Raw genomic sequence first — 24657 nt, 5'->3', positions numbered from 1 at the left:
CTGAGAAAAGTAATTCCAAGCTCTATCTAGGGCAGGACTGCTATATACTTACCCAGAAAGCACCCCCAGCACAAGGTTGAGCATAAAAAAGGATCCGATGATGATGAGGGGGATGAAGTACAGCCAGTTCCAAGCACTCCCTGAGGCATCGTTGCTCTGCAGGAGGGAGACAGAGAGGGTGAAGTCATGGGACACATTCTGTATAGAAACTACCAATCCACTCAGAATAGGACTTAAAGCCAGGCTTCTAACCCAAGGCCTGTAGCCTCATTATGTTAGCCCACCAACACAGGAATGGGCAAGCTACCAAACTGAGGGTCAGCCAGCAACCAACCAATGAACCAGTTGACCTGCTTCCTTACCTATATCTACTAGCATACTGTCCTCTGACACCCTGAAAAAAAAATACAGGTCCAAAGTGTGGGAGGAGCCAGGCATTTCCTTAATTAGGGCTGAATAACCTCCAGACCCTCAGCCAAATCTGTGGTTGTCAGAACAACCTACCTTGATGCATCCAAAATTCTCAGGTACAGAAATCCCTTTGATGTGGATGATCCAGAATTTCTTGTAGTCACAATTACTATGACTGCCACCCTAACAACTAAGAATCAATTCTCAGGTTGTTATTCAATAAACCTGCATTTATATATCTTTGAAGAAGAACTTTGAAGAAATGAATATAACAGAGAGCAGCAGATGTATAAAGCAGATATGCAATAGTAAAATAAGCAAATAATTAGAGAAAGTTAAAGCAGCTTGACGGTATATTTCTTTGTATCTTGTAAATATTGTAATCCTGCAGCTTCAACAAGTCTCTATAAACACTCTCTGCAACAGATTGGGATTTTCCTTATTGTCATAGTACTACGGTTTGTATTTGGAAAAAGCAGGCACAACTGCTGAAGAATGTTTTTATAGTATTTTTCGGTGGTGGGAATTCTGGTAGTTCTTTCAAAACTTCAACCCCACTAAGAGCTTAGTGGCTATATACACACACCTGGTGAATCAAAATCTGGAAGTCTGCAGAGGAACTTGTGCCCCCAGTCCCAAGATTTAAAAAAGATTTTGGAAGGAAATCAACAAAAGAAGATAAGAAGAAAAGGTGAAAGTGAAGTGGGCAGTTTTACAGCATTCTGATTATCTCATAATTGCAAGTAAGAAGAGGAAAGGAATTACCAGGCTGACCCTCATGACAGAAGGAACTACACACCTGTACCATTTGTATCTTAGAGATATGGACATAGAGATGCAAGATACTATGGAATGACAATACACGCTCATAGATAGTTGGGTGACATAGACAGAGTGACAAAACGGTATTATTAGAGAGGTTAGGAAAATGTGTTATGGAGCCTCTTCAAACAAATAGAAACAAAATAGCCACCAGTAGACAATTAGAAGGTTCTCCTAAGTGCCTCTTAAGTTGCTCAGACTTTGTGCAGGGGGAACAGCTTCCCTTCTATGGAACACCTAAGAATATAGGGAGCTGTCTTACACTGACCTGCTTTACACACCCAACCATGGCGGCTTAGCATGAACATGTGAGCAGACTGCAGCCACTCTGCTCCCCCCTGGCCATTCTACTGTGCACTACACTGAACTAAGCCATAGTTTGGCTTAGGCCTCTCATCCCAGTCTGGGGGCTTGTGGTTATAGCTCTGTCCAGACTAACCATGAGGTGTGTGTGACCAATGCTTGATGTTGGTTTACAGCTCCTAGTTTGTCTGGGAGAGCTAAACCATGAACCCGGGGTTTGGATGATACACTGAGCTGATCCATGGCTTAGCTGAGTGTGCTGCAGCAGCAAAAGAACCATGGATGAGCTATGTGACCACAGATCTCCCTGTGGGCCTGCAAGCCATAGTTTCACTTAGCATGAAATACAAACCAGGCCACTGAGTCAGACCACTGATCCCTCAAGCTCATAATACAGGCAGCAACTCTCTGGGGTTTCAAGCAGGAGTCTTTCCCAGGCTTACCTGGAGATTGAACCTGGGACCTTCTGCATGCAAAGCAGATGCTCTACCACTGAGCTACATCCCTTCCCCCTGGATTTACCTGTGAGCATAAAACAAAGAAGAAGCAGCCTTAAAATGCCCAGTGATTGATCTAGAGCAATGCTGCCAGCATTCAGGGGTCTCAGGTAGAGGTCTTTCACAACCCTTCTACCTGATTAGGTAGGGATTGAAGCTGGCTTCTCACACACATAAAGCATGTACTTTAGCACGAATGCTAGAAGATAGGGTCCATAGCTCAGTGGTACAGCATGTGGTTTGAATGTGACTAGGGATAGGTGAACATTTCAATTTCAGTTTCTCTAGGTTTCTTGTCTTTCCAATTTGAAGTTCAGTTATCCACATTTCCACATCAGTTTGAGATTTGTTTTACAAAAAATCCTCATGAAAATTCATCAGCATTTTAGTGCAAATTTCTCCTTATATACAGTACACATATTTTACAAAACAATTTCCCCTAACATAATGCATTTTTGTATGTTAGTTTCACAAATATATGCATTTATGTGCATACATTATCCTAGTATACGCATTTTTGTACACATTGCTTATCTGGAGACCTGGATTCAAAATCTGGTCCTCAAATGCAAAGATGTATCACTGAACACTAAAGTCAGGATCATTCAGACCATGGTATTCCCGATCTCTATGTGTGGATGTGAAAGTTGGACAGTGAAAAAAGAGGGAAGGGGAAAATCAACTCATGTGAAATGTGGTGTTGGAGGAGAGCTTTGCTCATACCATGGACTGCGAAAAAGACAAATAATTCGGTGTTAGAACAAATTAAACCAGAACTGTCACTAGAAGCTAAAATGATGAAACGGAGGTTATCATACTTTGGACACATAATGAGAAGACATGATTCATTAGAAAAAATAAAACAGAAGGGAGTAGAAAAAGAGGAAGGCCAAACAAGAGATGGACTGATTCCATAAAGGAAGCCACAGACCTGAACTTACAAGATCTGAACAGGGTGGCTCATGACAGATGCTCTTGGAGGTCACTGATTCATAGGGCCACCATAAGTCGTGATCAACTTGGAGGCACATAACAACAACAACAACAACTTGTTTCAGAAAGTGCAAATTAGGTAAGTTTGCCTTTAAATGTGAACTGAATTTAATTTCTCCCCTATCCCTACATGTGACATATTCCAGGCATCTCCATTTGAAGGACAGTGAGGCTGGGAAAGATTTATGCCTGAAACCTTGGATAGCCACTGCTAGTCAGGGCCAAACTTAAATACATAGTAGGTGGCTACGTATCTTGTTTTTCCTTGACTAATTATAGGCACAGGTGAACCTGATTCTCGTGGTAAAGACAGAGCTCGGGAAGGGGAGGCTTATCTTTCCACTTCCCAACTAATACTGAAATGGAGATTACTCCCCCCTTTGCAGGGCCAGGAGCTTTCTATCCAAAGTAGCACTAAGTCTCTCATCTCATTACCACAAGGATTTATGCTGGCACAACAGATTTTCCCTCCTCCCCTCCCCTCATCCCCTAAATCTGTTCTAGGGGCTCCCCCAACCTTCCATAGCAGATTTAGGGAGGGTCTGAGGTGCATGAGGGGCAGAGGGGAATTTCCTTTGCATAAATTATTGCACTATTGGAATGAGGACAATGCATATAGCCCGTATGGAGGAAATCCTCATTGGTGCAAATGGATGATGCTCCTAATGCTCCAAGAAATATATGGTGGGTGGGAGGGGTGACAATGTCCATTCCAATCTTAGTAGACAAGCAAAGAGATAAACTTTTCCCCTCTCATGAACTACCTTTAGCGTGAGAATCTGGCTCCCCTACCTTGTAACCTGATTAAGAAAATAAAATAAGTTGCTGTGTACCATGTGTTGAGTGCACATCTAGCTGGGCCCTCAGAGTAGACAGTCTCTTATATTGAGTCAGATCAATAGTCTGACTCAATATAAGACAGTTGAATGTCAAGGGAAAGAGATAAAGAAAATTGGCTTTAAGGCTCATTGCTATTTCCTTTAGACCACTGAGTAGTTCATACTCATGAAATGTATGAAAAGACTGTTAACAGCAGAGATGATGGAAACAGGAAACTAATCACCTTCTTTTATATCACAACTGAATTGGTGGTCCATAAGGCATCAATTTACAATAACAGGTCTGTGTTAGAACACACTTACTTCTAACAACTGTCACCAGAATCTGGAAGTCATGGCTTTCAGATTTTTTTTTGTCCTAGGCCCTAAATCAGGTGTGGGGAACCTTTGACCCTCCAGATATTGTTGAACTACAACTCCCATTAGTCCCAGCAAGCATAGCCAATAGCTAGGGATGATGGGGGTTGCAGTTCAGTAACATCTGGAGGGGCAAAGGTTCCCCACACCTGCTAAATAATACTCCTTTCTGAACCAGGATACTTTTTCAGTCATCCTGTTCCAAGGGTTAAGTATAGAAATAAGACTTCTTTGGCTCTTCTCTGCCCCACTGACACCATCAACAGAAACCATTTGATCCTTGCTCCATGCCCTGCTATCACGTGTCCTGCAACAGAATTCCAGCCATGCTTTACTTGTATGCAGATAGTTCTCTAGAAGAAAGTAGTTTGCCTCTCCTCTGTACCTTGAAAGCCAAAATTAGCAGCGGGTCATAGAGTTTGCACCAAGGAATGTGCTAATGGAACTAACTCTTTTGTGAAGCCTAGCTACTTAGCAGTGTCTGTAGGGGGCTAGAAGAAGGAGCTTTGAATGAACTGCAGATACAGGAGCCACTAATGACTTCTTGTCCCCATTTCTCTCTGCTAAATATAGGTTGAAGAACAAAAAGATCTTGCGCAATGTGGGGGCTGGTGAACCCCAGCCTTCAAGAGTGCAGAACAATTAGGTGACTTAGTACATAAAGGATTCTACATCCACTTGATAAGGTCCTATGTCTGACCACATTTTTCCCCACACGAATATCTGACACAATTGTTAACTTATGACGGGTGCAAGAACAATCCAAGCTTCACAGTGTCTATCTTGTCACTTATGGATCTCTCAGAGGCCAATGGCATTAAAAATAGTAAGCAAAGTATGAACAATAACAAGACCCAAAATGTAAAAAAAGGTTCTATATTAAACTCAATAATAAATATAATCCTGTGAAACAATAATATGTCCAAATTAGGAGACATAACAGTGGTAAAACAGTGAGTTTTGACTGCTTCTTGCCTTTTTCAACTATACATGAATTTTATCAACTGTCCTCCGGAGGAATGATAACAATTCTCTCTTGAAGAAATAAATCCTTGTTGTGCTTCTCTACTCTATAAGAATACTTTCCTATATGCAGTTGCTTTTAGGTAGTAATTTAGTTGTAAGCACAATGCATCTAGCATCATCATACTATAAACAAACAAATAATATCCAATTATTGCATTTACCCCAAATGAAAGATTTCACACAAACATCTCTCTTACAATCCTCCCAAAGAACACCAACAGAAGAAACTCAGAGAATACTCAGAAATCAGAGAATACTTCTACAGGTGATTAATCATAATTAATTACAAATTATAAACAGATGTTATACATACAAAAATAAGTCAAAGTTATCAATGAGTCTATTTGGGTATACAGAGTTTAAAGTGAAAATCCAAAAGGCTTCATGTCTACATAATAGATGCAGATCTTACTCTTTATAACGAGACATATAGATCTATTCTATAATGAAATTTTTTAGCTCTTCTGGAGTATATGTTCTATAAAATGTGTACTTAAAGGAACTTTTATGTGTTGTATGTATTTTACTCTTATGCTCACTGATGTGAGTTCTGCTACAGCTTTTCCCAACCTTTGGGTCCCCCAATATTACTGGACTACAATTCCCATCATTCCTGACCATTGGCCATGCTGACTGGGGCTGATGGGAATTGTATTCCAACAACATCTGGGGACCCAAAAGTTGGAAAAGTCTGGACTACTTTATGTATATTAATAAGAGCAGGGTATATCATAGATCATACTGACAGACTGACAATCGGTGAAACTGTTTAATAAGAATTTCCTTCCACCTTTAGGGTGAATAAACTGTTTTATTTTTAATTCTTGTGAACATCATAAACATTTTCCACATTAAAAATGTCCTCTAATAGGGGATCCAATTCTGCAACTAAATCAGAATGGACCACCTTATCGCTAATGTTGCTGCTGTACAAAAACCTGTAACTGGTGGATCCTCACATACAGGCATATTTTAATTAAATGCCAGTGTTTAAATACTACGTGTTTCACTGCTGGAGACATATTAATATACTCAGTTCAGCAGAATATCTTATTAGTAAAAGTCTTTCTTTGATGTTTTAAAAGATCATTACTGTAGGATTCATCCACTCTGTATTTGGGTTTTTTTATCACCTCTTGTGGAAATCCTTGTAATCTCAATTGATGAGGATATCTACTTCTATGTTGGATATATATATCAAGAGATCATGTGGATCATGGCCACTCAAATCATATCCTGGGCTAATTTACACAATCGATATAGAAGTTGTTATCTCAAGGTTGCTATTCTGAGGTCATTCATACCCTTTTGCTGATTATCTTGTGTCATTCGTAGGTCACTGCTTTCTAACCAATTAAAAATGAAACTGTGAGTTTTGCATCTGCCATAAACTATCTAGCTATTGTTTACAGAATCACTTGTCCTAAGAAGAAAGAATCAGTCTCTGAATATTACCTTGAACATGGTGGTATCGGAGTACAGAGTGCATTGAGGGCAGCTGTCCCCATCCGGGTGCCCTCCAGATGTTTTGGAGCCCCAGCCAGCATGGGTAATGATAAGGTATAGTGGAAGTTGTAATCCCAAACATCTGGATGGCACAAAGTTGGGGAAAGCTGGTTTAAGGGATTCTCTATCAGGTATTTTTGTAAACAGCTTGTCTGTTAATTTTTTGGTGAAGTGCTTCCTAGAAGATCTATATTTCCTGGAAGAGCTAAAGAACCTAAAATGGCCTACACAGAGATTCATGTACTAAGGAAAGCCAGGCCAGGAAGCACATTCCATTGGGTCCTGATAAGAACCATCAATGGCCTGAGAGAACTGCCACGGCACACCCTTCGCCCCCTCCCCTGAGGTTACTGTGTGGCCTGAGGCAGCCCTGGCCAGCAGCCTGTACCACTCAGTCTCCCACTCAGTCTGAGAGAACTCTGTCACTCTATGTTTTATATAATTTATTTCTTTTAAGAACTGAAAATTATAAACCACCTTGGCAGAAAGGCAGTATATAAATACAACAAATTAATTAATTACATAAACATCAACAATTGTCTCAGTCTAACATTTACTTTGAGTTTCTGGGAAGACAAAATCATTTAGTTCAACTTGGTTCTAGACAGATAGCAACTCTCCTGATTCTTTGTGTGATCACTCTATAGACTTATCCAGACAATCAAGCTAAGTCCACCCCAAGTACATACTCACCTGAAAACACAACTAGACATAGAATCATAGAATAGTAGAGTTGGAAGGGGCCTATAAGGCCATCGAGTCCAACCCCCAAGCAATGTAGGAATCCAAATCAAAGCATTCCCGACAGATGGCTGTCCACTGCCTCTTGAATGCCTCCAGTGTCAGAGAGCCCACTACCTCTCTAGGTAATTGGTTCCATTTTCATATGGCTCTAACAGTTAGAAAGTTTTTCCTGATGTCCAGTCAAAACCTGGCTTCCTGCAACTTGAGGCCATTATTCCGTGTCCTGCACTCTGGGACGATCGAGAAGAGATCACAGCCGTCCTCTATGTAGGGTTGCCATATTCCAGTTCCACAAATCCGGACAGGCTAATTTGCATATTATGCTAATTATTTGCATATTAATATTTGGATTGTCCAGTTGTTTTGTTTTTGTGCCTAGGAATTACCACCAAACTGGGGAAAGATGTGAGAAATCTTTTTTTTAAAAACAACATTTTCAGCCTTAAATGCCTAGACTCTAGTTTCCAACACTATAGAATATTTACTGACTGATTAAGAGGATTTATATCCTGCCCTTCTGCTGTTAAAAACAGAGCTCAGCACAGCTTACAAATATAATAAAAACAATAAAAATACACAATCAATATAAAAACATAATAAAAACACAAAATAGCAACAAACATAAAGTAAGTCAGGGCAGCAGTACGGTTAACCATTACATATACGATATATTGCAGAGATGTGGTGGGTGGAGAAAAACAAGAAGCCAAAATGTTAGGAAAAGGAGTCTTTCACACCACATGCTCAGTTCTAAATACTGTTGCAGAAAGTTTTACAAATTCCTCCAGTATTCCACTGGTGCAGGCACTCACACATTCAAAGTATCTGTATGTTTCTTAGGTTTTATAAAAGCAGAGCTTTGCTTAAAATTTATTCTCCCATTGATCAACCACATCTACACAGGTTCCACCTCCATACTCAAAATGAAACTGGGCCTGGAAGTGTGCAACAACCACACACATACCTTGCTAATTAGATTACCAATGCCAGGATGTCTGTCTTATAGACTACTCTCCTGCTCCTGCTCCCCTCCCCCCCACTGCGCATCATGTAAGACCCAGTCCTGGGCTCAGAAAGAAAATAAATATCTGGTCCTCTTCAACGTACTGATAAGCCTCTTGTTTTAATTAAAATAATAATTATAAATTCTTGCTCTTATCACTAATGGGAGTTAATTATCTTGCATATGCTGCTGTTGCTTCTATGGCTGTAACGGAGTGAGGTTAAAGTTAAGTGAAATGCAAATAGGAAAACAACACAAAAGGCAGTAACACTTTCCTAAATGTAATACCATACCAATCACAACAAGATTCCCATGAGTAAGGCAGAAAACTCAGCATCCCACAACCAGTCAGGATCCATAAACAAAAACCCAAACTAAAAAAATCCTAGCAGCCAGTCAGCCAAGGTCACAGAAATCCCCATGCAGCACAACCTGACCTGGGAACTGCAGTTAATGCAGAATGCTGCAGCACAATTGCTGACATGAGTGAGATCCTATCAGCACATAATTCCTCTGCTCTGAAATCTGCATTGGTTGCTGATTTGCTACCAGGCCAAGTTCAAGCTGTGCTTTCCATGTTATGGGTGCCACATAGTACAGTACTTGTTCTGCTCTTGTAAGAAATCAGTCCTGTAAAGTGGCAGCACCTACGCTTTGGAACTCCTTGCCTACTGACATTAGGCAGACGCCTCTTTTCAGCACCTGCTAAAATCAGTTTTCTTGAGGCAAGCCTTTCCAGGTATGTGGAAGCTATTGTATTTTTAAATCTGTTTTTAACTCATTGTTGGTTTTATTATTTTGAATGTGTTTAAGTATCTGTCCTTAACGCTTTTGCCAATAATTTTATTGTTTTAATTCTTTCTGTAAACCACTTTGAATTTTTTTACAATAAAGCGGTATATAAATGTTGTAAATAAAAATACATAAATAAATGTTGGAGTCACTGTGGCCCTTGAGTCTCTTCCCACTTTTAGGAACCAAGGAATCTGCCTTATACTGATTCACGCCATTTTGTACCATGATTTCTTAAATGCAACACCATACCAACCACAACAAGATTCCTATGAGTAAGGCAAGAAAACTAAGCATTTCACAACCAGTCAGGATTCCTAACCAAAACCCAAATATATGATAAATGAAGAAATATTTATATAAGCATGACTATTAAATATATTTATTATTTACACAAACTGTAAGGATATATATAGTGCAATCCTAGGTTTATTTATTCAGAAGCAAGTCCCAGTGTACTCTGTGGGGCTTACTCAAACAGGGACAGAAATGCAACCTCAAGTGATAAGCAACTTCATTCACACAACCCAAAATTCCGAATGCCACTTTACGCTGTCTTGCAACTGTTTATACTTGTTTTTATGGTTATTGGATTTAAAATGGCTTTATTTCTTGTTGTGAGCTGCCTTGGTTTCCAACCCTACATCACAGGGTTGTTGGAAACACTCCATACATGCACACACACTGCAGATGTATAAATACATACATCCCATATAATATTTTATTGTCAAACCAGTTGGTCATTGCAGAAAAATCAGTATTCGTTTAAAAAAAATCAGTATTACTTTCCTACAGAATAAAAACTGTAATACCTAAGTAAGCCCTGCCTACTTGCTTTAAAATAGGACTGGAGAAGGGGGCAGAAAGAGTTAGAACACAAACACAATTCTTTTTTACATTCACTCCAAAGTCCCATCGATTTTCAGCACATTCATAACCATGTCTACTCAAAAGTAAGTCCTATTGAATTCAATGGGATTTACTCTGGGCATATGGGATTAGCAATGCTTCTACAAAAGCAAGTATTGGTAAGGTTTTCAAAACACTGCCCAGGATCTGACTCCTGCACACATGAGGAAAAAAACCTGAAATTTATATACTTACCCAATTTATGAGATTTTCAGATAAACGGGGGGGAAACCACCATTTTCTGGCATTGCAATGAGGTTTTTTAGAGTGACACTGCCTCAGGTCAACCAAATGCAACCCTGGCTTCACTGATTGGCTGCAATCCTGAACGGCAGGGGTTAAAGCTACAAAGTGCTATACAGTACTGTTTAAAGAAAGATTTAACAGTCGGGGGGTGGCTGAAGTTTTTATGTATATCTCGAGAACCGGACCACCTAGAAACTTAAATTTTATTTTTAAATTAAAGCTGAGAATCCAGGCCACCTAAGGGGCTAACCGGGCACCGGGTGGCATGCAAAGAATCCCGGTAAAACCCGGCTAACCAGGCAATATGGCAACCCTACCTCTATGTGACAACCTTTCATATACTTGAAGAGTGCCATCATATCTCCCCTCAGTCTTCTCTTCTCCAGGCTAAACATGCACAGTTCTTTCAGTCTCTCCTCATAGAGCTTTGTTTCCAGTCCCCTGATCATCTTTGTTGCCCTCCTCTGAAGCCGTTCCAGTTTGTCTGCATCCTTCGTGAAGTGTGGAGACCAGGACTGGACACAGTATTCAAGATGAGGCCTAACCAGTGCTGAATAGAGGGGAACTAATACTTCACGCGATTTGGAAACTATACTTCTGTTAATGCAGCCTAATACAGCATTTGCCTTTTTTGCAGCCACATCACACTGTTGGCTCATATTCAGCTTGTGAACAACGACAATTCCAAGATCCTTTTCACATGTCGTACTGCTGAGTCAAGATCTTATAACTGTGCATTTGGTTTCCTTCCTAAGTGTAGAACTTTGCATTTATCCCTGTTGAATTTCATTCTGTTGTTTTCAGCCCAATGCTCCAGCCTATCAAGGTCCCTTTGAATTTTGTTTCCGTCTCCCATGGTATTAGCTATGCCCCCCAACTTTGTATCATCTGCAAATTTGATAAGCATGCTTTGTACCTCCTCATCCAAGTCGTTAATAAAAATGTTGAAGAGCACTGGGCCCAGGACCGAGCCCTGTGCTACCCCACTCGTTACTTCTGCCCAATTTGAGAAAGAACCATTGATAAGCACTCTTTGAGTACAATTCTGAAGCCAACTGTGGATCCACCTGATAGTTGTTTCATCCAGCCCACATTTAGCTAGCTTGCTAATCAGAATATTATGGAGCACTTTGTCAAAAGCTTTGCTGAAGTCAAGATATATGATGTCCATGGCATTCCCACAGTCTACATGGAAGGTTACCTGATCAAAAAATGAGATGAGATTAGTTTGGCAGGACTTGTTCTTCATAAATCCATGTTGGCTCCTAGTAATCACTGCATTGTTTTCAAGGTGCTTACAGATTGACTGCTTTATAATCTGCTCCAGAATTTTTCCAGGGATTGGTGTTAGGCTGACTGGTCTGTAGTTCCCCGGTTCCTCCTTCTTGCCCTTTTGGAAGATAGGGACAACATTAGCTCTCCTCCAGTCATCCGGCACTTCACCAGTCCTCCATGATTTCACAAAGATAATAAACAGCGGTTCTGAGAGTTCCACAGCCAGTTCCTTCAATACTCCAGAATGCAGTTTATCAGGCCCTGGAGATTTGAACTCGTTCAAAGTGATTAGGTATTCCTTGACCATTTGTCTATCAATCTCAAGCTCCAATCCTGCTCCTTCTACTTCATGTTTCCAGGGAGGGTCATAGACCCTTTTTTGGGAGAAGACTGAGCCAAAGTAGGAATTGAGCACTTCTGCCTTTTCCTTGTCATCTGTTATCATTTTGCCATCCTCATTGAGTAGCTGTGCCACCATTTCTTTTCTCTGTCTTTTACTATGGACATACCTGAAGAAAGCTTTTTTGTTGCTTTTAGCACCCCTCACTAGCCTCAGCTCATTCTCAGCTTTAGCCTTCCTGACACCATCCCTGCAACTCCGTGATATCTGCCTATACTCTAAGCTTTTTGTGAAGCCACATTGGCTTCTTCTGTTGTTTCCCCCCTTTTTTTCTTGTTGGAATTGCTTGCCATTGCGCTTTTAGAATTTCCTTTTTTAGAAACTCCCACCCATCTTGGACTCCTTTTCTCATTAGTGTGCTTGCCATGGAACCGTACTTACAATTGTTCTGAATTTATTAAAATCAGCTTTCCTGAAGTCCAGGGTGCGTGTATGGCTAATCTCAGCTTTAGCTTCTGTTAAAATCAAGAATTCAAGTATGGTGTGGTCACTTTCCCCCAGAGTTCCCGTAACTGCCACTTCATCCACCAAATCATCTCTATTGGTTAGAATCAAGTCCAGGATAGCTGATCCTCTGGTTGCTTCCTCCACTTTCTGTAGGAGAAAGTTATCTCCAACACAAGTCAGAAATTTCTTGGAGGGTCCGTGTTTGGCAGAATTTGTCTCCCAGCAGATATCGGGATAATTGAAATCCCCCATTACTACTACATCATGCCTCCTCAAAACTTTGGCAATTTGCTTTTCAAAAGTTACATTCTCGTCTTCTCCTTGATTGGGTGAATGGCAGTAGACTCCAAGCACCACATTCCTTTTATTACTTGCCCCATTAATTTTAATCCAGATACTTTCGGTGGAGCTACAAAGCTCATCTTCCTGTATTTCTGTGCAGGGATATATATTTTTAACATATAGGGCAACTCCACCACCCTTTTTATTCCTTCTGTTCTTCTTGAACAAGTTGTATCCTTCAATTGCTGTATTCCAGTCATGGGAGTCATCCCACCAAGTTTCAGTTATACCTATCAAGTTGTAATTGCCCTCCTGTATTAAGAGTTCAAGTTCGTCCTGCTTGTTTCCCATGCTCTGCGCATCAGTATACAGACATCGAAGACCATGTAATTTATGGCTTGGCTTCCTTACTACATTTTTCTGAGGGCTGTTACTGGGCCCTATTAGAGCTGATCTCTCTGGTCCCTCTACTGTGCATAAGCCTTCCACAGTTGATACCACCGAGTTTACGTCTCCCTCCCTTTTAGGATTCAGTTTAAAGCCCTCCTGATGAACTTCTCCATGCTGTGGCCAAACATATTCTTCCCAGTCCTTGTGAGATGCAACTCATCACTTGCCAGCAGTCCATCTTCCAGGAACTGTAGCCCATGGTCCCAGAATCCAAATCTCTCATGTCTGCACCACCTTTGTAGCCATTCATTCACATGGAGTATTTTTCTTTCCCTTTCTACTACTCTTCTAAGTACTGGAAGGATAGATAAAAAACTATCTGGGCCCCAAAGTCCTTGAGTTTCCTTCCCAGAGCTTCAAAGTCTGATGTGATTTCTTCATAGCTCCGTTTGGCTATGATGAAGGCCTTTGGCCCTTGAGGTGTGCTGTCTTAGTTTTTTTGGGGGGAGGCTTTTACTTTTTTTATTGTAAGTTTTTAAATTTGTGTCACATTGTATGTTTTGAAATCTGTTGTAAACTGCCCAGAGATCACTGGGTATGAGATGACCAACAAATTAATTAATTAATTAATAATAATAAATAAATAAATGAATAATAATATACATGAACCCCCTGCATTTTTTTTAAGTTCACAGCAGCTGGGAAGGGGATTTGATCAGGACTGAAGGCATGGGAGGACCCCTTTCCCTGCTCCTATAAACTTAAAAAAAGAAAGAAAATACAGGTGGTTCTGCTAATCATGGATCTCCAATAATAATAATAATAATTTCTGATTTCAATTGTCCCTTAAAACTGGTATTTGCCCCTTGGAAAAAAATAGGTATCTAATAGATGCTGATGATGTTCATGAAGCCAATTCTATAAAGCAAATGAATTAGCAATGAAATTACAGAGAATAAAAATCACGTTTCTCCAAAAGTTGCTGTAGTTTGAATGCCTGTAAAATAAAATATTATCCCACCAACAGAGGCACTGTTTGGGGCAAATATGACAGTATTGTCTTCAACAACAAAAAAGCAGCAATTGTGTTCCTATTGCCCCCAAACATGTTCTTTGGAATAAACACCATTTAGCTGTTCAGCAGGGATCCTTAATCAAATTATTCTGAAGTCCAGTTTTATATCTTTACTAACTCACAAGGGCTGTGTCGCTCTATTAAAAGCAGGAAATAATTTTTGTTACAATTTTAATTTAGTGTTTTCTATTCTAAGTTAAATCTCCTTTTTTGCTTTGCACCCCACAATATACACTATCTTCACTCTCAGCAGCATTGCAAGTATCTCTTCGCCTCCTTGTCTCTCTTACCATTCCACAGCACTTTTTCGCTGCGCCCATAGAATTCACACTCTCTCTCCCCTTGCACGAGCATTGGTCCGCAATCCATCTCTCAGCAGCCCCCTCTTTTTCTGTTTCCTACCCACAAGTCTCTCTAGACCCATTTCTCAGTTACCCTGCTTTTCTCTTTTTCCCCATTCCACACTTTCACCTCATTGCTACCCACTTTCTTCACCTAGAGATGTGAAGGTCTGGGGGGGGGAGGAAAAAATGCAGAAAATAACTGTTTCCCCCCATGTTATCTAATTTTTGAGGGGGGAAACAAAAAATAGGAAAAAAGCTCTTCCCCTCCCCTTTTTTTCCTGTTTGTTTCCCCTGGGCTTTCACATCTTTATCCTCACCCTACAGGTTCTTCTCCGTAACACTCTAAACTCCTTTTTTCTCTCTATCTGACAGAAGCCTCCCTTCTCTTTTGCACAACCACGGCTTTCTCTGCCTCCCCTCCCCACCTTTTTCTATGTACTTACTTTCAACAGATCTCTCTGTTCCTCTGTCTGTCAGTTCTCCCTATGCTTGTCTTCCATGTCTAATGTTGCTGGTTTTGTCCCCTGTCCCTCCATTCTTATCTTTACTTCTCAATGAGTTCAGTGGGAACAGCACACAGTTCACTTTCCCAGAAATTTGCACTGGTGAAGGTGTGTCAGACAGAACAGGTGACCTATGCAGCATGACTGGCTGCTACAGGCTGGAAACGCTGGTGCCATTATGCAGACATAACGGTGCAGGCATTCTCTCACCCTCATTCCTAGTTTTGATGGGCTTCAGCAAGCCTTACATGTTCCCGTAAAGATGTGGGAAAGGGATGCAAACAATGGGTGTGTAGATTTTCCTCAAGGTTCCATAAATATATTCCACTGATATATTCAGGATGCATCGAGGAAACCAGATTGTCATAGTCACATGGACCCAATGATTTTTCTCCTAGAGAAAAGATGCACTCTGCTATTTTCTCTTGACTCTAATTGCCAGATGATAAAATACTGTTTCTACTGCAATACAAAGTAGTTTAGAGAAGACCTTCCTTAGCCCTGGAATGCCACCATTTCTTTAAAGTGGAACAGATAATTCTGTAAAACAGCCCCAGATCTTTTAAAAAAGGTACTGCACCATAGGAATGAAGCCCCACTATTAAGGGGTTGATCATGCATGCACACAATTTGATTTCCTTCAACACAGTGACATGTAGCTGTATATGTGAGCTGACTCCATATACTGATTGCTTCAGTATGTGTGTGTGTGTGTGTGTGTGTGTGTTTGTGCACGTCTGCATGTGTGCAAGGGTAGAGACAGTTACTGTTCTGCCAGTTCTAGTGAGTCTCCACCTCTCTTTTCTGAAAATGGGGGCAAAAATACGATGCTAGTTAAACCCGACTCCTTTTTGCTATAAAACCTAGTGGGATCAGCTCAAGTGAGTTTTTCCCCCCAATCAGATTTCGCAACTGATTGGAGATCAACCCGTTGCTCCTCCAGGTGCAGCCAATGCAAACACTTTGTTGTAGATGACTAGTGTGCTCCCAGTACAGGATAATAAGCCTGGGGTTTTCAGCAGGAGTTGTCTAGATGTTGTTGGACTCCAACTCCCATCAGCCCCAGCCAGCATGGCCAATAGTCAAGGATGATGGAAGCTGCAGTCCGGTAATATCTAGAAGGCTGCAGATTCCCCATCCCTGGAATAAGTCATAATCAGAGAGGTCAGCGTCAATTTTGTTGATTGCTATTTTAACTATATTGTATTTTACTGTAGTAACCCATTCTGGGACTTATTGTGAAGGGCAGGTAATAAATTCACGAAATAAATATATAAATAATTTGATGTCACACTATGAATGGGATCTGTTGGCTGGTGCTGGTTCACAAGCATTCTGTCAACAGACTGGCATCAATTAGAGTTCATTCTGTATCCACCAGCAGCTGCTTTTACCAATCCAGGTTTTTTTGCTCAGAAAAAATATCAATATCAATATCAATATTTTAAAAGGAAATATCGATATTTTGAAGGAAATACTGATTAATTATCATTCTTGCAATTGATGCTTTAGAAGAGGTCTTTGTAAAATCCTAGGCTCCTATTTGGGAGTAATGGAGGGATATAAATCTAATAAATAAATAAATAATTTTTTTAAAAAAAATCTGTTTTCAAAAATAGCCGTGGAAATTTGCTGCATTAAAATCCGATCCTCAGCAATTGAGAATAAGTGAATTAATGGAAAATTCGGTACCAAATCCAAATTGGGCCGAATTCTAGCACATCCCTATGCCACACTCATCAAGTGAATATGCTTCTGTAAACTGACACTAGGAAAGAATTAGAATCTGAGACTGGCTCACCAGCACCCTGTTATTTCTTGGAAATAGTCATATGCACAAACTCCTCCCATGTTACATTTTTAGAGTGTCTTGGGGAAGAAGAAACACAATGGCTTTTCAACATCTGATAGGAGACCTACATATGAGGAGAGGGGGAAGGGCACAAGAGCATAATAAAACCATTTTGTGTAGAAAGAAACTAGTTTCCTTTCCCAAGAGCCCAGGAATGAAAGATGTGCTAGATAACTATCCAGGGCACCTTCACAAAAGCACACGACACAGAGAAAAGAGAAAAAGGTAGGTGCAGGAAAAGTGATGTGAGCACATGGTGGAAAAGTACTAAAGCAGAAAGGTTATCCAACATTACAGTGAATGTTTCTTCTGTAAATATGCAATTTAAGTAGAACCACACCATCTCCACCCAAGAGATTACAAAAAGGAGGAGCAATCCCCTTCCCAAATCCGTTCAAAGGCTCTAAGATTTAAGATTGTCCATCTGATGATATCATCTGTAAACCGAGTCAGTGCAATCACAGCATGTAGAGAAGTGGTCCTAGCGGCTATTTCATGACTGTAGAACTCGTTTCCATTGGAAAGTCCAGCTATGCTCAATGGAATTTACTGTCAGGTAAGCTTACACATCTGAAGCTCTGTCAGGCTTGTTTATTCCATCTTTGGCTGCAAACACACTAGTCACTATAGCAAAGTGTTTCCATTAGCCACAACTAGAGGGGTAATGGTGAAATCTCTTTAAAGCTGAATTTTAAAAAAAATGCACTCAAGCTGCTCCCACCAAGTTTTACAGTAACATTAAAATTAAAAACTGCTGAGAAAGGTCATGCCAATTTATAACTTGAAAGTGCTCTCTCTTTTTCACTCCCCATTTTCCTAATGGGCATCTTACTCTATCAAACCCCTGTAGCCCCAGTTTTGATTCTTAAAGTGATTTTTACTGTAGGCTGGAATCACCAGTTTTAAGCCCCTAGCACAGACTGAGTTTGGTGATAATTCACACTAACCAGTCAGCATTTTTTCCTATTACACCCACTGCCCCACCTCCAATTTTAGGGTGGCCTTGGTTTCTGGGGATAACAGAATGTAAACCTTTTACTGCACATATTTCTAACAACAATGACAATCCTGGTAGCATGTAATTGTTCTAAGACTGATAAATCATGTCAAAGGCTGGGATACAACTGCTACCACCTAGGCTAGGCCTGGACAACTTGCAAACCACCAAACCAAAGGTAGCCCACCAGCCATGTTTTGTGGCCTGCCAGTTGCCTGATAGCCCCACCCCATTTTTGCATTCCCAGGCAGAGGCAAAAACAGAGTTTATCAAGACTCTGATTTGATGCCATAGAGTTGCATTTGGCTTGATGAGTCAAAACTTGTGCAGGCCTGCCTTTGGGGAGGTCCCATTTCTCTCTCTCTCTCTCTCTCTCTCTCTCACACACACACACACACACACACACACAGAGAGACAGACAGAGAGAGGTCCATCAATTATTTAGTGCATGCACACTAACATGGAGATATCTAGCAAATTCATTCACTGAAATTCGCTATTCCATTGTTCCAGGAATCATGGATATTGCCAAGAAAACTGGTGCAAAGCAGAGCTGCCTCACTCCAGTGCTATTTTAGAGGGATTCATGGCCACTGACTCATGAAGCATTGCTGGCTGCCACAAATTCTCTTGGAAGTCATTAGGGAATACAGTGAGAGACAGTCCTGGGACAGCAAGCTCTGCTGTTTGCATTAGCGTAACTAGCTCATGGAACAGTGTGTGAGTTCTAGGTGTAGAGTCCAGCCCCAAGCTACTTCTGGAATAGTAGACAACAGCCTCAAGGTATCCTGGGTGAGCTTTAGCAGGCAAAAATAAAAATACTATATTCCAAATAATCACAACCAAAGGCTTAAAAAAATTCTGCTTCCCCACCCACTTTTCATATATCAAATAGCTTAGTGTTTACCCTTACAATGGGTGAGAGAAACACTGTACTGTGAAGAGGACCTCCTGACTCATGAGAAATCATATGTTTCAGCCTGACAGCTCCGATAACGCTACTCATTACCTTGTTCAGTCTATATTTATTCAATTCTTGGCATCAATGATCATTCACAAACATACACTGAACCAAACCTTGCTTGCAGTTTTTGAACTAAAGCTGGAGCAGAATCTGTTGGGGGCAGGCTATTGACCTAGGCAGAATCTGTGACCTGAAATTTGTGTTCCACTGGTACAGTCCTTCTTTTACACACTAGTATACCCTGCACACTCTTATCGAGCTCTTTCACTCTTAGCTCTGTTTCTCACACACTTAACTATCACTGCACATCTGGATATAAACAGGCATCCAGAAATTTAATGCTGTTTGTCAGTACACTAACACGTATAGCCAAAACCATTGTCTACATGCTGTATCAAACCCATACCGTTGCTTTCACGCACCAGAAATGACACATAAAGAAGCCCACACTTTTTAGACACCTGTGCTTCAACATCCACAGACAACACATGCACCCACTTCCTAACTGGGACACCCAGCTGGGCAGGATCTACAGAAGGAAGCTTTAAAAGGGAGTATAATTGAAGAGGATGAAGAATAGCATAAAGCTAGGTGTTGGACGGCGACCTGGGAGACCAGGGTTCGGATCCCCACATAGCCATGAAGCTCACTGGGTGACCTTGGGCCAGTTACTGCCTCTCAGCCTCATGAAAACCCTAATGATAGGGTCGCCATAAGTCGGAATCAACTTGAAGGCAGTACATTTACATTTTTAGAGTGAAGCATGGTCTGCATACAAATAAGATACTCCCTAAAAAGGAAGAAACCCTGGTTAGGTCAGGAATGCCCAGTGAGGCATATTTTTAGAAATATTAGACAGACTATTGGAACAGGAAGGGTTATAGCTCATTTTACATGAAGAAGATTCTGATTCAATCCCTGACATCTCTAAGTATAGCTGGGAAAGACTCCTGCCTGAAACCCAAGTTGGTGAATAATGCTGTGCCAATCTACACATTAAGTTAGCTACATATCTGTGTGTTTAAGAGCACAGGTGGTTGTTTTACACCAATTGCCAGCATGAGGCTCCCAACTGGGATCCTAGCATTGGGGTGGGATGTAGGGTTAACCCTTTATTCTCTTTGTGTGCTCCTGATCTGGCCTGGGGCCCCCACATCTGCAATTTGCATGTGGGGGTTCCATTCACTTTAGTGTCAGCTTTTCTTCCAATACAAACTGCAGTTGTACGGAGCCTGGTCCAGATCAAGAATATTAGCTGAGGGGGCCTACCCCCCATGCTACATCAGGTGCCATGCACCACCAATTTACAAAAAAATGAAAACCTTCACTTAAGGCACAGAAATTTAACTACCATAATGTCTAATTTGGCCCAGGCTGGATGGATCAATGGTCTGACTTGGTTTAAGGCAGCTTCCTGTGTTCCTAACAGGCGCTTGGCTTCAAGGTGTGCAGAGAATGCCATCAACTACAAGCTACTGTGGGTTTAATCAGCCAAGATATCTGGATGGTACTGCTGCTGCTCTCTTGCCATCTCGAAGGAAAAACATACATGGACATAACATCTTGTTATATATTATAGCATGCATATTGGGAGGAATGTCTACCATCCCAAACTCTGTGATTACCAACAACATTAGCAAATATATGTTATAGCTATTAGTTTTCCTCTTCCAGCCAAATATGGGGGTTTATAGATATATTATTTATTAAGTGCTAATAATTTCTAGGTGCTGTACAAAAATAATAAAAAATGCCAAAGACCTTACCCATAGGCTTAGAGTCCAATAAACACAATACAAAAGGTGTTCGGTATTGTAAAAATACACACAGAAATAGGAACTAATTTGGTTGGTCCTATTTCTTAGCAGAGTTGTAAAAATACAAGCAGCAGAATGAGAATATAAACCAGGCCACCTTCCCTGGGTTTAAATAACAACAGGCACAATCCTTTAGGTAAAAGAAAAGAATGTTTACTCACAACCACTCATATGTTCAGAAGAAGATAGGCTCTAGTTTAGAAGAAAGAAAAATATAGAAGTCTCAGTCCATCTTGGTGTTTGTAATGATGCTCTTAGAGACAGCATAATTCCATGCGGCCTCTCTCAAAGGTAAGAAGATCAGCAATGGAGAATATTCAAAAATCCCCCAGGACAAAGGAGGAGGAAGTCAGGTGACTAAACCCCACCCATTAGGAAGTTACATCATGGTAAACAGGTACATGGGATATTTCCCAAATATACCTTAAAGTGACCATGCAATATTTGTTGACTCTAACAAAAGGAACAAAGGGACAGGGAAGAAAAAAGGAAACAAGCAACTGTGGGAACCAATTCTTACATAAAGAGACAAAGTGCTGTTATAATGACCAGGTGGAATTGCCACTTGAGAGTGTTGAGAAAATCCAGATTGCATTATACTTAGAATGTGTATAATATGTCAATTATAATTAAGATGTGCAAAGCTAAACCAAAGTATAGACAGCCATATCAAAGGTCAGAGAAACTTCAGGGGATTGATTACAATATACTAGAACTGAATGTAATGTACGGAGATAAGAACAAGAAACAAGCTGAGAGTTCTGATGTATCTTGTTTGTGCTGATGTAGTTGGCAAATAGCCACAAGGCAATGGCCCATGTTGACGTTTCGTTTTCTTTGCTACAAACAGCTGGAGCTTTGTAATGTCCACTATAAAAGACAGACCTGCTTTGTAAAATGCAGGCACCCCACTTTTGATGCATTAGCAGGGTGGGTGTCTCTATTCTGCAGAATAAAACTTGGGTAACCCTCGTCTGACTAGCGTCTCATTCTCGGTGGTAAATCAGAGTAAGTCTACCAGGGAAACGAACAGCATTTTTGCAACAAGGGGATACTTCTTTCTGGGAGGTGAGGAGCCAAATGGCAGTTGGTCCTGGCTGAGCCAATGGAGTGGGCCTTGCTGCCTCACCTCTCCTTCTGTGGCAGTCAAGTGAAATGGCTACTGATAGATGACAGTTCTGCCACAGGAGGAGCCACAGGGCAGCAGGTCCGAGCAAAGGCAATGTAATAGGCTTTGTTGTTTCAACTCTCCCTCTGCTGCTAATAAAAATAAGAGTGGCTGCTAATAAAAACTGATCAACATAATTTTTTTTCAGTGACCCTGCTGTGAAGGCGCACTCACTGCATTTAGACCTAAGTTCCACCTTCTCGCAGGACTGAGCTTAGGAGAAACCTATTCTTCTAGTTTTCTGCAAAAGCACAGAAATAACTGACAGAGTTGTATGCCAATCAAAAAGTCAACTCACCCTTTTTTCAGAGTTTCTCAGAGACTAAATACACTTAAGTGGTTTAAAAAAACATGAAAACAAACCAACTAAGCAGACAATTGTTTGATCAGATACAGATGCAAAGGTGTTTGAGATTTAGGTAGAATGCCTACATGTGGTATGGGGGAGGGGCAAAGAGGTAACAACAATCAGCTTCATTTTGTATGCTGCATGTGCCTCCTTTAAGGAGGGAAGGCAGGGGAAGTAGACAAAACTGTCCCATTTCTGTTTGTAGGTATCCCAGATGCATTCCGGGTTCTCAGATCTGAGAGGTGGGTAGATGGCCTGTTCTAGAAGTCTGGGGTTCCACTTAGATCTCATATAACCCCAGATTTAAAATAGCTGCATTAGTTACCAGTTTATTTCTGGAGCAAATTCAAGGTGCTCATGTTGTTGTTGTTACGTGCCTTCAAGTCGATTACGACTTATGGTGACCCTATGAATCAGTGACCTCCAAGAGCATCTGTCATGAATCACCCTGTTCAGATCTTGTAAGTTCAAGTCTGTGGCTTGTAATAGTTCTCTTTGTCCCTATGTACTAGTCGCTGTATTGTTGCATTTAGGGTTCTGACCGTGTTTCTGTCTCCTTTTGCTTTTGCTTTCCTTCTCTCTTTAACCATTTTAAGAGTTTCTTCAGTCATCCATTGAGATCTTTCTCTCTTTTTAACTAGAGGTATTGTCTTTTTGCATTCTTCCCTGATAACATCTCTTACTTCACTCCATAGTTTTTCTGGTTCTCTATCAACTAAGTTTAAAGCCTCAAATCTGTTCCTTATTTGATCTTTATATTCTTCTGGGATGTTATTTAAATTGTATTTTGGCATTATGATTGCTTTGTTGTTGTTCTTTAGCTTTCCTCTGATTTTTTATTTGACCAGTTCATGATCTGTACCGCAATTTGCTTCTGGTCTTGTTTTTGCAGACAGTATGGGACTTCTCTATCTTCTGCTACCAATTATATAATCAATTTGATTCCTATATTGACCATTTGGTGATGTCCATGTGTACAGTCTTCTTTTCGGTTGCTCAAAAAATGTGTTTGCAAGAAACAAATTATTGGCTTCACAGAATTCAGTAAGTCCTTCTCCTACTTCATTTCTGTCTCCTAAGCCCCATTTCCCCACAATTCCTAATTCTTCTCTGTTCCCTACTTTTGCATTCCAGTCTCCCATGATTATCAGCACATCTTGTTTTGGTGTGTGATCAATTTCTTCCTGTACTTCTGTGTAAAATCTCCAATTCCTCTTCTTCTGCCATTGGAGCATAGACTTGGATGATGGTTATGTTGATAGGTTTCCCATTTAATCTCATTGATATCACTCACTCAGACCTTGAGTTGTAGCTCCTAATTGCTTTTGCTACATCACTTCTCACTATTAAAGCAACCCCATTTCTTTTTAATTTCTCATTTCCTGCATAAAATATTTTGTAGTTGCCTGATTGAAAATGTCCCATTCCCGTCCATTTTAATTCACTCACACCAAGTATTGTAATGTTGATACGTTCCATTTCTTGCTTGACAATTTCTAACTTTCCCTGGTTCATGCTTCTCACATTCCATGTTCCTATTGTGTGCGTTGTACAACTCCGGACTCTCCTTTCGCATCTGTGCACATCAGCCTCTGGGTTTCCTTTCAGCTTTGACCCACCTGCATCATTACTCACAGCGCTACTAATACTTGTCCTTTGTTCTTCCCCAGTAGCTTGGTGAGTGCCTTCTGACCTGGGCGTCTCATCTTCCAGCACTATCTCATGTTGCATTTTGGATTCTCTGTTCATAGCATTTTCGTGGTAAGTGGTATTCAGAGGTGGTTTACCATTGCCTTCCTCTGAGTTTGGATGCATCTTAGTCTGGTGTCTCAGCTTTTGACCATTCCGCCTTGGGTGCCCCTGCTGAGTCTAGCCTCTTGGTCTAGACTCCTGACGGCTTTGCTCTCAGCTTCTTCAACACTCTCAAACCCCCTCTCCACGTTAAGGTGTGCATCCTAAAGGGGGCAAGGTGGTCATGCTTGCATTTAAAGCCCGACTTAGACCTCAAATATCTGAAAGACCATCTCCTTCCCTGCAGGCCATTTTGGATGTTGGGATTGGCAGAAGAGACCCTCTTGGTAGTTCCACCACCCTCAGAAATTTAGGGTGATGGTGGCCCAGGAGAGGGCATTCTCTGTGGCAGCCCCTAAGCTGTGGAATTTCTTCCCCACAGAGGTGCCTCTGGCACTTTCATTATCTACTCCCCACTCATGCTTTTCTGCCACCTATCAGCACTTGATTCCTGCATCACCTCCTTACTTTTAAATGGTTCACTTATGGGAATATGTAATCTTAACAAAATTTAGAAAGAAGCACTATGTTTACACACGCGGTTCAGTGACTAAT

At 40.9% G+C, this 24657-nt stretch overlaps 1 protein-coding gene across 15 annotated transcripts in view; it reads right to left on the bottom strand.

The window, feature by feature from the left end:
• Positions 1–24657, bottom strand: part of CACNA1A (calcium voltage-gated channel subunit alpha1 A) — a 360598-nt gene that overhangs the window by 155267 nt on the left and 180674 nt on the right. For all 15 annotated transcript variants that reach the window (XR_009761364.1, XM_061616674.1, XM_061616687.1 and 12 more), the window contains one exon: positions 53–156. Coding sequence is in view for 14 of the 15 variants with exons in the window: in XM_061616674.1 (XP_061472658.1) it covers positions 53–156 (104 nt within the window). In the remaining variant the exon portion in view is untranslated. The remainder of the gene's footprint in view (positions 1–52; positions 157–24657) is intronic.

Source organism: Rhineura floridana, chromosome 3, assembly GCF_030035675.1.
Source record: "Rhineura floridana isolate rRhiFlo1 chromosome 3, rRhiFlo1.hap2, whole genome shotgun sequence".
In the NCBI taxonomy this organism is placed as follows: domain Eukaryota; kingdom Metazoa; phylum Chordata; class Lepidosauria; order Squamata; family Rhineuridae; genus Rhineura; species Rhineura floridana.
This window is presented reverse-complemented; position numbering and strand designations above follow the sequence as displayed.